This window comes from Hyla sarda, chromosome 8, assembly GCF_029499605.1.
Source record: "Hyla sarda isolate aHylSar1 chromosome 8, aHylSar1.hap1, whole genome shotgun sequence".
Classification (NCBI taxonomy): Eukaryota; Metazoa; Chordata; class Amphibia; order Anura; family Hylidae; genus Hyla; species Hyla sarda.
In genome coordinates this window covers 26203630-26217797 of record NC_079196.1, presented here as the reverse complement: position 1 = coordinate 26217797, position 14168 = coordinate 26203630, and the positions used below count along the sequence as shown (strand labels likewise).

Sequence of the window (14168 nt, the reverse complement as noted above, 5' to 3'; positions counted from 1 at the left end):
TTTCATACCCAATTCATCATTTTAGGTTTATTTTCACATGTTCTCCTGGATAGGAAATCATGTACTAAAATCTGTCAGTAGATTCACACTTAATGGATATTTGGGGTACCTCCTGCTGCTTGATCTGTCTACTATTCAAAACGGTGGTTTAGAGAACAATTACCGTATTTTTCGCCGTATAAGACGCACTTTTTCTTCCCCAAAACTGGGGGGAAAAAGTCGGTGCGTCTTATACGGCGAATACACCCCTATAGCGGCGGTCCCTGCGGCCATCAACGGCCGGGACCCGCGGCTAATACAGGACATCACCGATCGCAGTGATGCCCTGTATTAACCCTTCAGACACGGCGATCAAAGCTGACCGCCGCGTCTGAAGGGAAAGTGACACTAACCCGGCTGTTCAGTCGGGCTGTTCGGGACCGCCGCGATTTCACCGCGGCGGTCCCGAACAGCCCGACTGAATAGCCGGGTTAGTGTTTACAGGACACCGGGAGGGACCTTACCTGCCTCCTTGGTGTCTGACCGTGCCGGGATCCCCTGTATGGCCGGCGCTCTCCTTCCTCGTCATCACGTCGTCGCGTACGTACGTCGGCGTGCGTACGCGACGTGATGGCGGCGACGGAGAGCGAGGATACCCGGCCGGCAGCAGAGACGTTCCGGAACGACGGGGACACGGTGACAGCGATGGAGCGACATCCAGGGCAGCGGTGACGGGTCCGGAGCGGCGGGGACACGTGAGTATTACCTCCTCCTGCAGTGGTCTTCAATCTGCGGACCTCCAGATGTTGTAAAACTACAACTCCCAGCAAGCCCGGACAGCCAACGGCTGTCCGGGCATGCTGGGAGTTGAAGTTTTGCAACATCTGGAGGACCGCAGGTTGAAGACCACTATTGGGTTCAAAATCTTTATTTTTTAAGATTTTGCCCCTAAAAATTGGGTGCGTCTTATACGACGGTGCGTCCTATAGGACGAAAAATACGGTAGGTTTGATTTTTCTATAAAAATATAATATTCTGATAGGAAGCTCATCAGTACAGAGGGTAAATAAAAGCTTGTGAATTCCAAGGCAAAATGTAAGTGAGCCCCCAACTTCCATGTGTCATTTATAATACTGCTGCAAAAATAGAAAAAATATGACGTTGCACTCACCACAGACCAGGTACGTACCTGGTCTGTGGTGAGTGCAACGTCATATTTTTCTATTTTTGCATTCTATGAACTGTCTTCTGTTGCGTTAGCACCTCCACACTCAAGTAGACGCCTCAACAAGGGTTTCATATTTCATTTTAGGCTTCTTAGTGCCGGTTGTCTTGGTTCTACATAGACTCGATTTATCATACTTGTGTCTTCTTTTATAGGACCTTTGTGCCTTCTCAAGCACTAGGGACTATGTACAGAAGCTTCCTACTCTACTCAACGCTTCTGGAAATACTGTCACATACTTTAGTCTTCTAATATTCAGAGGAACCCTTCAGAAACCAGGTCTTGTGCGCTACTACAATTTTTGTATCCCTTATAGATACAACACCTGCTCTCACTCCACTATAGATATACTCGTGCATTTGTATGTATAGTTAAAAAAAAATAAAAAAAATTTTTAACTTACACTCTGTGTATACACAGTAGTTGTCGATGCTAAATACTCTGCGCCAGGTACAGTGAATGTAACTGATCAGTGAGGTATACAATGTACCCCCCAGGAGCAGGGCCTCCTGTACGTAATTTCTGTAGTGTCCTACACTAATTGCTCAGGTGCCACAGAAGCTACATACAAAAACAGGTACTCTTTGACAGATGTCCCTCTTGCAGTGTGTGGTTTCTGCAGTGCCCCACATTTATAGCATAGAGTGCCACAGAAAATATGTACAAGAGCAAAGTCTCCTGTCAAAGAGAGAAGTCAATGCTTCGGTACAGTAAAGGCAAGTTTGTAATGGTCCCCAGAAGGTAAATCTCGGGTGCTTCATGCGAGTAAAAAACAATTAATACAGAATCAATGAAGTAGATGATATTTTAGCAAAATTTTAACAAACATCATCTACATACTGTGAAAAAACTTTCGAATGACTTTAAAGTGGACCTGTCAGCAACAATATAACATTTAAGGGATCCCTTCAAAAACCACCAGGTCTTGGGTATTACAAAAAAATTTGTATCCCCTATAGTTACATCACTTGCTCATAATCCACTATGGATATGTTCCTGCATTTTTTGTAAAGTAAAAAAAAATGCTTTTCACTTACAGTGTGTTTACATTAAGTGGCAAAATGCCCAGCACCCAGCCAAGTAAATGTAACTGATGAACGAAGTATATAACATATCCACAGGAGCAGGGCCGCCTGTCTTTGAGAGATAGCCCTGCTCCTTTATGTAACTTCTGTACTGCCCTACACTAATAGTTTAGGCGCCACAGAAACTACATACAAGAGCAGAAACTCCTGTCTTTGACAGATGCCCCTCCTTTTTTCTGTAGTGCCCTACGCATATAACTTAGGTACCACAGAAACAACATACAAGAGCAGGAACTCCTGAATTTACAGATGTCCCTCCTCCTGTGTATTTTCTGTAGTGCCCTACACTAATAGCATAGGGTGCCACAGAAACTGTGCAAAAACAGGGTCTCCTATCAAAGAGAGAAGTCAATGCATCTGTACAATAAATGCATATTTGTAAGTGGTCCTAGAAGGTAAATCCCTACATTCGCTGGACCAGCTGCTCAGTGCGAGTAAAAAACCCACAGGTAATACATACAGTACCAATAAAGTGGGCAAGATTTTAGAAAGAAAATAACAAATCTCATCTACATACTGTGGAAAACTTTGGGAAATTTTGGAATGACAATTGACCTTTTAAGTCATCAGCGTGCCAATTTATGTTACAGATTTTAAAGTGGATCTGTTTGCAACAAATCACGGTTTTGAGCAATTCAGGATTTTGTGCATCCTTTTTTTATCCCCATACTATTTTCCAATGCTTAGTCTTTTTGTTATAATGCAAATTAGGCTCAAAATCCCAGGGAGTGTTTCCCACCATGGCAGAAGCCCAGGTCAGTCCGGCCCATGTCCTCTTTATCTAGTGGCAGATGCAGTCAAATGGGGTAGGCAGATGCAAGTCGGCCAGTGGGTGGTAATAAAGAGTACATGGTCTGGACTTACTTGGGCTCTTGGCATGCTAGGAAATGCCCCCATGGGCTTTTGACAAAAAAAGTATTTTTGGCATTGGAAAGGGCTATAGAGATTTAAAAAAATCTTGAAAATCTCCAATCAATTTCTCATTGTATTCTAATAGTGGGTGGATCTTAAATCTTGGGAATACATTTGCCTTTTTGTCTTCTCTGTTTTGAATATATAGGGGCAGTGCTGCATTATGTATCATCATATTATTACAGTGTAGTCTGATCTAGTATCCTTGTAATATTATCCCCGGTTGAGTCATTGTAACTTGTAATTACTCTTGGCTCTAATGTTCATTACATATACAAAAGAAAAATATAATGTGGCTTTGGCTTCGAAAACCCTCACTACTAAGCTATATTTAATAATTAAACTCCCATTTATTGACAATAAAAATAACATTTATATCCAGCTGAAATACCGTCCAGCCTCTCTGTCTGGGGAACACAACCCAAAGGAAGATGAAATGCAGAAATAAAACCGCAGTCTTCGTGGTCAGAGTTGAGTTATAAGGTCCCCACAGAACTATTTTTCTCTGGTGTTTTTCTGGAAATGAAACCTCTGGAATCTTTGACAGTGAGGTATATTGTCAGGGCGAAAAAAGCAAATGCAATTTTAAAACAGACTCTTCTTAATCTTAAGGGACTTCTCATTTTACATTACCTGCTGAAAAGTTAGTGCTCTGAGTTTATAGATGAAGAACTTAATGGTGCACAGGTATCGAGGAGTTAAGAGGGAGCATTTAGCTACATTGCCCTTCGCTGCATGGTTTATTGTTGCATAGCAAATAATGTTAAGTAAGGTCATGGCTGCACAGGGAGAAGTAGAAGACTCTGCCAAGAATAAACTTGCAATTTTCCCTTTACTTCCATACCTTAGTGTCTGCAAATTTAGGAAAAAGATCGAAAGGACATATTTATCATTTAAAGGGGTTGTGCGCTGCCCTGCCTTTCAGAGTTCCGCACGCAGCGTCCGGAAGTTCATTACTCCGAATGCTGTGTGCGGGCTTCCGTGTTGGACAAAGAAAAGAAGTAATGCTCAGATAAGTCATTGTTTTGTGATATCAGTGGGTCTGACTTTCAGCAGTGCTCCTGACCCTACAACAATAGCTTAGATGCCACATAATGTACATTTAAGATCCGGTACTCCTGTCTTTAACAGATGTCCCTTCTCCTGTATGCAATATCTGTAGTGCCCTACACTAATAGCGCAGAGTGCTGCAGAAACAGGGTCTCCTGTTAATGCTTCTGTACAGTAGAGCTGTAATGCTTCTGTAAGGCTCAGATAAGTCATCCCTTTATAATATTTGGGGTCCGATTACTAGCGGTGCTCCTGACTTGATCAGCTGTCTTTTCTTTCATTGTATAGATATCAAGAGGGACATACATAAAGATTGCAGGGCCCTTATAGCAAATATTAAAATGGATTTACCCTTTCAATGCACATCTGGAACAACAAGAAATATTAAGATTTTGGACTAGATTTTCTTCTGTCTTTGGACACATGTATTAGTTTTAGGGACTGTGAGATGGGGAACCTGACCTAGGTCCACATAATAGCTAAATAGGTTGTAGATACCTTTGGTATCAATTGCACTACCAACCATTGTCTCATGAATGTCTCATGAGAGGTTTAAGTATTTTGAAAATGCATTCCTTTCCTTTTAGTAGTTTTGAACTATAGCCTTTTTTATAGTCCATCATCATCATCATCAAGGTGTCACCCTTGAGGAAGTTGCCATTTAGGCGACGAAACGCGTGGGTTAGCTTGTGACCCCGTCCTCTGTTTTTGCATTGTGGACTCCACTCTGCCTCACTCCAGTCTGGGACGCTTGCTTCATGTCCATATTCCGCAAGTATTGAGATTACTGTGTTCTTAATGAACACAAACTATACCTTTATTGTGCATTCTTCATTATCTATTGAGCCAGTGGGCTGGCAGGTTCCAGTACTGTGGAGGCCATTTTTCATTGTATTGTTGTGTATTGAGGACGGGTGTCTTTAGGTGAGGGGGTTCATGGCCCTTCTCCTAGGTTGTGTACTGGCTCTTTTGAGTCAGTTTTTTAGATGTTTTTAACCCCTTTTGTACTGAGTAATGTATGTGCAACATATTGTTCTGCTATTTAATACTTTTTGAGCATAATAAAACATTTTTGAATATAAATTTTTCTTGGTGTGCTACTAATTTCAGTGAATTTCTTTTTTTCTCCTCTTTTACATGGTCAATGGCCTATAAGTCCCCATGTCTTTTTGTGTCCCTCCTTTAGAAGAAAAATGACCATTTAAGTCCCATAATGAGATGTCTGTCACTAGCTAGCCAATACCATGCTCTGTAGTACTTAAGGGCAGTCATACCAAAACACTTTCTGCAGTTGTGTTTTCTTTCTTTCTGGAGGTATTTCTGGCTAGGCATACTATCCCAGTCAATTTCTAAGACTCTATGTTGGAGTATAACACAGACTTTTATTGGAAAGCTACCTGAAAAGGGGGTGTGAGAGCTGCTTTACATATCATTTTTTCTTAGAAGAGCATCAATGGCCTACAAATCTTTATGACACTCTCCTTAAGGAAAACTTTCACCTTTAGTTTCAAGTTTTTGTGATGACAATAATACTTTAAAGAAAAATTAACTGGCTTAGAATGAATTGCCTTTCTCAGCTGTCCCCGCCAGTGCAATAGACTTTGAATGGGACATCAGGAAGCAGGATCAACAATTGCTGTATTTTCCCTATAAATACCCCTTTTAAGGAAAGATACTCACATTTTTATATCAAATGGCTATAAAATAGTAAGTAGCAAAATGATGTACAAATGTTGAAGCTTCATTTTACAGTATATATAACTCTTCCATAAAACACGATGAACGACCTTGTCAAATGAAAATGTTCTCATTAATTGTGCATCAAATTCAGTTTTGTTGCATCTAATTCCATTAAACTTTTCTATATCGGGCTTGTAAAAAGAAAGCCAAAGATTGCTATAGGGTCTAAAAGTTACGGCAAGTAATCTCATTACCGGCTTCACTAGATACAGCCCCACTGAGAATCCGTAGACATTGCAAATGTTTCTAAAAAGAACATAGGCACAGCTAGGTATTCTCAGATTTATTAAGTCACACTAATTGAAGAGAGAGATTTATTTTGCTATACTAGAATTTTTATTATTATACAAAACCATTTAACATCTGCAGAAATTACTTATGTGACATCTCGCCTTTCTTTTATATTACTTTTGATGAGGGCCACTACACAAGGGTATATATATATATATATATATATATATATATATATATATATTAACACTGTGGTGCAGCAGGACTTGATTAACACTCTCATTTCCTAACATAGTATCTGTCACAGCCCAGTCACCAATTACTGGTCTTGGCGACTGCAGGCTCGGGATTGAAGGTTTACTTCTTGGTAGACGCATCACTTGTAGGACAAAAGACGTGCACACAATATATTCTCATTTAATGGACAAGATGTACATAAAAGAAACAGTCTCCTCCAGCTGCTCAACTTAATAGCTCAGGAGCTAAACCATAATGGATACTATATTCAGAAACTAGAACATGTCCAGCTATATTTATGTAGTCTTGAAGGAAATCAAGGATGCTACTACTGCAAGACCAAGAAAGTTTCCATCAAACTTTTATTCTCTGGTTCCCAGAGCATAGCAACAGCATGGACTCTCTTCAGTACAGTAGAGTAGATGTAATGGTTCCCCATGAGTAACATTTTGTTCAGCTTTTTTTTCTTAGTAAAAGCTTGTAAACTATCCTCAATAGTTTCGGATCTAACTGCATTCAATAGATTTCTCTGTAGAACCTAAATGTTTCTTGAACTTTAAGGCAAATGTAGCACTCTCTGTACAAACAGTGCATGCCACCAGCTATTTTTTTTAGAGCAAAGGTTACATCCCTTATAATAGCAATTTTACTTTGAAATGTATTTTGGGCCATTCATGACCCAAAATGCATGTCAAACTATGTGCCAAAATATGGTTGCAGTTTTCCAGTATGTATGCATAATGCCCAGATCTGAAGACATAGGTAGGGAAATCAATGGTTAACTGATGACTGTTGGTAGAGTTATACAATTATGATTTTCTTATAAGCTAAAGAGATGTAGAGGCTGTGCTAAGCTGCAACATGCACCACTCCTCCCTCTTCCACCCCTTTATACTTGGATTCCAGGACGGAGCCCTGTACATCAATTATTCAGAGCAGGGAAGAGTGGGGGGAGGGAAGAGGCATGCATACTGCAGTTCTGAATGGCCTCTATGACACTTGAGCTTAAAAATAATATTTTGTTTTATCTCCTTATCAGCTATCTGCTACTGTATGCAGCCCTGAACATGATATAGAGCTGACAGATTCCCTTTATTTTATGGCCATAACAATTACAGCTATAAAATAAATATATCCTAGAACAAAAAGGCATTTTCCCACTGAGTTTAATAGAACTCTGGCAAAAAATACTGCCTTTTTTGACGTTTTTTTTTTTTTTTGCTGAAAATGACACTTTGAGACATTACGTGGTTTACAGAAAGGCAAAAACATCTGCATGGGAACATAACTGCTATGCCTGTGCTCCTCTCTGGTTTCCCTGACAGATCTTTGGTAGTCTTGCCATTCTGAAGTCCCATTGCCAGTGCTTAGTCCTGTGTCTCAGTTACTGAACACCTGTACCTGGTTACCGTCCTATCCTGTACCTGTGTCCCTGCCCTGTCTGTCTTCCATCTTGCCACATCTTGCCAGTCACCTTTTGTGCCACGCCACCCCCCCCCCCCCAGCTACCTATGTGGACGAGTCGTGCCAGGGGTAGCAATCTGCCGCAGCAAGACCATCCCACTTTGCGGCAAGCTCTGGTGAAAAGCGGCAGCACCTTAGACTCCATTCTCTGGCACGGCTCACGTCTCCATCCACACAGGCCCAGAGGATCCACCACCTGCCGTGAGTCCTAGCAATAACCTAAATCAGTTTGGTGGCATGCATGTGAATAAGAGACATACATTCAACAATCTTCTGTTCTTGTGATAGCATGGGGAACCATGGAAAGTATGTACAGGTGCAGGCACTCCAGTCAAAGATAGGTTTACCTGTTCTTATACACTGAGCAGTGCAACATACACTATATGCCACATTTCTTAATTAACCAGTTTATGTCAAAACAATAAATTTATAATGTTACAATTAGGAGATAATAACTTACCTGTTAATACATGCTCTGGCCCATAAGATGACTTACTCCTCTGCAGTGAGAGCCAGTCACATGGTCATCTGATGAAATGGAACATTTGATGGACCAGAGCATGTATTGCCAGGCATATTATTGTCTTGTGCACCTTAGGTTGAAGACTACTCCACTACAGTATAAGCAAGACTTGTATATCAACTGGTGAGCCACAGGTTGGAGACCAATGATATACCATGTGCAATACTTTTATGAGATGGTCCAAAATGTTGGCACCTATGACCAAGCTATTTTTTTTATTTATTATTATCCGGATTCCTATAGTGAAGAGATATCCATGAAAACAGTACACACTTCATATAAATCTGGTACACTAATATATATAAAAGGAAAATTATAGAAGATGATGCTTATTATGGTGGGGATTGCTTAATGGTGTTCTCTGACTAAGCCGCTGATGAGACACCGATTCTCCTTGACTGACAGCTCAATTTTTTGTATATTTAAAGTAGTAATTTGCAAGTTCCCCAACAATTCCTCCTCGGGAGCAGTCTTTCTTTAGAATGGGATGATTTGATGTTTTCAAAACACATGGAAATAGAAACAGCAGAAATTACCATCTTTCAGAGATTAAAATGCGAAGGAAATTGCCATAACAACGATAAAGGATAAGATGCAAGAGGCGTGTTGGTCCCAATGCATTGGCGTAATGCTGCTTGTGAATTGACAACTGCTCAGCATCAACATGGCCACCCAATGGCCAATACCATTATACCTGCTGGGCCAATAAATTATACAGAGGATTCACACTGACAACTAGTAATTAAAGTTCCCACCTATGATTCTAAATGTGAAGAATATATTGATCTGTAATATCATTAGGGAATGTGGAAAATATGAATTGTAACTGCGCAGTCCGAAACAATGAACAGCTTTCTAAACAAACATTTATAAATAAGAATAATCATTTTTTTCCCAGTGGCAAAGAAACATGGTAAAAGTTTAGCTACCACAATTTAGGGCAAGCATAAATGAAAATAAAAATAAAAATTTATTGAATAAAAAAAAAAAAAAAAAGACAGGATACAGAATTTTAAATTGACATTCATACTAATTCAAGTCCAATTTAAAAAATGCTTCCATAATGTCAGCCATATAGGGAAGAAACATAAACATTGTGGTTGGGATAACAACAAATATTCAATTGTGATTATTTTTCTTATTTCTATTTGTCTTAGCAAATAACAGTTGCCAGCATAGGGCAAAAAAAGTGTCCAAAAGAAAGCTTTTCCCATGTTTTAGGCTGGGATCACACTATGATTTAACTATAGGGGAACCGGATACAGCTGGGGGAGTAAAAACCGGGCGCTCCCATATCCCATCCGGACCTGGCCCATATCTAATTCATTTCAATGAGCCGACTGGAGTCAAATGGTGACTCTAGTTGGCTCATGTTTGCCCCGTATCTGGTTTTCTGACCGGACCTTAAACCACGGCATACCATGGTTTTAGGTCCGGTCAGAAAACCGGAAATGGGGCAAAATACATTGAAATGAATTAGATAAAGGCCGGGTCCTGCTGGGATACGGGAGCACCCATTTTTTCGCTCCCCCCAGCAGTATCCGGTTCCCATATAGTTAAATCATAGTGTGAACCCAGCCTTACCAAGACAACTCTTTTCCATAAGCCCATATGTGCCCAATCAGTTTTTATTAACACAATTTTATTAACTTTTTTTTACAAATAGTAGGACAGACAAACAAAAGTATGAATAGGCCGGGTCACACAAGACCCAAACGGATGGCAAGCAGATATAGTATATACAGTACAAAGATGGCAACAGCATTTTAAATGAAAATCCCCTCTAGCAGCCCGGTGAGGACAATAATGATAGAAAGGAAGAGGAAGAGGGGGAAGGAGGAATGCAAGTGATTACTCAAAATAAAAAAATAAAAAAAAATACTGCAGCACTCCGGCAGGACCCCACAGATCCAAATGTACATTTATGTTCAAGAAAGGGTGGCTCCTTTGTTAAAAGGGTGCTTTCGCTTTAAATCAGTGGTCTCTTCCTGTATGTATGTAAGGCTGAGGCCAGTGATTGTCTGCAGCGTCACATGTATGATGTATAGGTCATCATTACAGCACTAAAAAAGCCGGGTTCAAAAACAATAATAAAATAAAACACACTGGGACATCTTTGCAAGAACTAGCACACTGAGAACCTTATTGATCAAGCAGGTTGGAAAAGGTGGAGCTGCCTGATACACTAGGTGAAAGTAGATGATTGGTGGAGGAAGGATTTGGGTGCACTTGCTGGCCTTTTAAGAGTCAGGAAGGAAGCACACACCGCAGCCTACAATCAGAACCAGAAATAGCAGCAAAAAAGAAAGCTCAACAGTGGGAGGGAGCATAATCTGCAATTTATACTGCAAAGGTAACCTGATGGCCGGGTTTACACAGTAGGCTGTCACGAGTGGACAACCGGTGTTACAACGCCTTCAACCATTTACCCTCTACATTAATTTTCTGGTATTCTATGAATGTTGGCATTGTTTTTTTATTTTCCAGTATCTATACAGCAATAAAATAAGAATCCCAAAATGTAGCATTTGTCTCTGGCCATCTAGACTCAAATTAGGCTGACATTTACTCTTTTGTAGATATTACTTTTCAGAATATGCTATGTACACAGGTAGCAAAGCCAGAAACAGTTGTTTTATTATCAAATACCAGATTTGCAATGAAAAATTGCCAAAAACCTAAGGTAGATAACACGGAATCTATGATAATAACTGATGGGGAGCTATAAACTCCTCAAACCTTCTTTCTGTCCAAGCACATTGATGTTTGCAACTGATACAGAGCATGCTCACAACATTCTCCCATAGGAAATTATTTTGTTTTCTTAGCTTCCCCTTTTAATCATGGGAAGAAAAATATTTATATACAAACAGAAAAAAGTAGATTGGAAAAATGTTTTTATTTATTTATGGTAAAGAATTACTTTTTAATTAGTAAATAAAATATTCATGTTTGATGTAACATTGATGCTAAGACTCTACTTGTGGTGTGAACAAATCCTTCAATCCTCTTTATATATAATATTACCAAATACTGTAGCTTTTCTTTTCCTTGGCTCTCAGAGCATTGTCAAACATCTCTAAGATTTTAGAAAGGCGTTATTTGGTCTTTATGCCTGTCAGTGTAAGCAACATCCACCCAGGAAAGCAAACACATACGGTAATTTCTGTCCCGTGTGTATTGTTGTCCTTCCCGAAGAGCCCCACAGTTATGGTTTATACTGAATGCAGTGCCGTGTGATTTTCCGCTAAAATCGATAAAATTGTACTTTCTCATAATTCAAAAAAATAAGACACATTACAACCTCTATTTACAGGACCGAGAATGCACAATAATCCAAATTTTCTTTGAATTTCTGTATTTTCCGTATTTCAACTTTGACTTTATTTGCTAGATATGTGTGTTTGTAATGCTTTTGAATACTATTATTGTAAGTCAAGAAAATAAACCGAGAAAAAAAATAAAACTTTACAAGATTTTTTTTTGTGTGTCTTTTCAGCTCCCAACCCTTGTGCTGCTGGTAACGGGAGAGGCCCATGTTCCCATTTGTGTTTGCTAAATTTTAACAGAACAGCCGCTTGTGCCTGCCCTCACCTGATGAAGCTATCCACCGATAAAAGAACTTGTCGGGGTAAGAAATGTTATATGAAATGCAATAGTTATAGAAGATTTAAGACTTACACAGCCAAGCCAATAAATCTAATATACTGTAACATTAGTTTTTGGTAACTTTAAGATAATGTTGTCTGTTTATTTACATTGTGCCTTTTTTAGCTTGTAGTTTGAAGTTTTTGTCAGATGTTCCCGAGATCCATAGTCACCGCATTCTATTTTGTTTTTGTTTGTTTTTTTGTCTGTTTTTCATAGTTAATTGTTGTAGTCCCATCTCTGTTTCTATTATCACAATAATATAATTTTTTTTTAAATTTTATTAAAAGGATTATCCACTTAATATATATCAGATCAGAAACAAAAGCGCCACTCTTGTCTGAGGGTTGTGTTGGTATTGCAGCTCAGCCCTATTTGGAACATGGCACAATTAGAAAAACATATATATATATATATATATATATATATATATATATATATATATATATATTTTTTTTTTTTTTTTTTTTTTTTTATAAGATTTTTTATTTATGTTTAAACAAATGAATGGATAAAGTTGCCATTTTGTTTACATAAGACGTATGGTTTCAAGTAAAAGGTAAAAAGACCATAGGAGTCCTCTATTTAGCAAGTGTCCATTGCACCAACCTTGAGTGTAAAGTGAGTTAGGCAAGTGGTAATCAAAGGTTGTGTACCTAAAATGGGAACTGTGGCCTATGATAGATAACATGATAGAACAAACGTATAAGCAGCCATCCACTGCATACATTAGATATTCGGCAGGAGCAGAGTCCCGTGGATTTCATTGGGATTCTGCTTCACTGTTCACATGGCAGAAAAACCAATAGACATGTCTATTCTTTCTGCAGAGTCTGCATGTAAATACATTGCTGTCATACGGACATTCCGCTGACAGTGGAGCGCTGGCAGAACATGCCGGAGCTCCACTGTCAGTGGAATGTCCACATGGAAACTTTCTGTGCGGACATTCCACTGCGTGAACATAGCCTTAGGGTCTATTCACATGGCAGCATTTTGGAATTCCGCATCAAATTAAAGCCCATAGCCTTCTATGGGATTCCGCACTCTCATTCACACTTTGAAATTCTGCCATGTGAATAGACCCTTAGAGTCCTTGAGCTAGTGTAACTGTGTCCGGGGAGATACATGCATTTAAGGCTTCTAATTGCTCAAGTGTAATGCTGGGAAGAAGAACATGCCGAAACCGGAAGTCACTAAGACTATTTGTTATTCTTATAGCAAATTCCTTTAAAATAAAAGAAAAACGCCTTCATCATTTTTAAGGAACTCTTGGCAGCAATGGAAAACCTGGCATCATTACTCTGCGTGTCAATCAGGTGCAAAGAGTATGTCCCAAGGTTGCATTTCAACCAGATGTCTCCGACCTTATCACTGCTATGCTAATATTGCTTTATAATGCCCAGTGTTCTAGCTTTACAATGACAGTGATAAAACGATGGCTGCTCTATGAATTCATCTCACTTTTCCAGCCTATCTTGTTTATTTATAGGCTACTGCTGCAAAACGTGACAGAATCTGCAGTGATTTGTATTTCACAGAGGAATTTCAAATGTTTTTTTCATGCTTTTTACATTTTAGTAAAAAATGTTGACATTTATTCCCTATAAACACACACAATTTGCTGAGAATTTAATATCATGACATATTGCTAGGATATGTAAGTGTGTGTGTGTGTGGGGGGGGGGGGTACCGAACCATCAATGATCCTTAGTAGAGGAAAGTGAATTAATTTAGAACAAATCAACTTCATACAGAATTTTCCCCCAAAAAAATTATTAAATCAAATGTGAATCCACAATTTTTTTTTGTGATTTTTTTGTGATTTTACTAATGGTAAACAGTACAGGAACAGGGACTTCTGTTAAGCTACATTCACACTTCATTTTTACCCCATCTTTTTACAAAAAATAAAATAAAATTGAACTCAATGGAATTTAATGGAAAATTCACACAATGGGTCTCATTTACCAGGAGTAGAGTATAGTTTTCTTTGTGGGTTTTTGATCCTGACATGTCATTTATCTCTGTTGAACTTTTCCCTACATTTTTCTTTTTTTACACCAGTTTTTTT

At 39.1% G+C, this 14168-nt stretch overlaps 1 protein-coding gene across 7 annotated transcripts in view; it reads left to right on the top strand.

Annotated features, from left to right (window-relative positions):
* Positions 1-14168, top strand: part of LRP1B (LDL receptor related protein 1B) — a 1569499-nt gene that overhangs the window by 1010042 nt on the left and 545289 nt on the right. For all 7 annotated transcript variants that reach the window (XM_056534716.1, XM_056534714.1, XM_056534720.1 and 4 more), the window contains one exon: positions 11946-12077. In XM_056534716.1, the coding sequence (XP_056390691.1) occupies positions 11946-12077 (132 nt within the window). The remainder of the gene's footprint in view (positions 1-11945; positions 12078-14168) is intronic.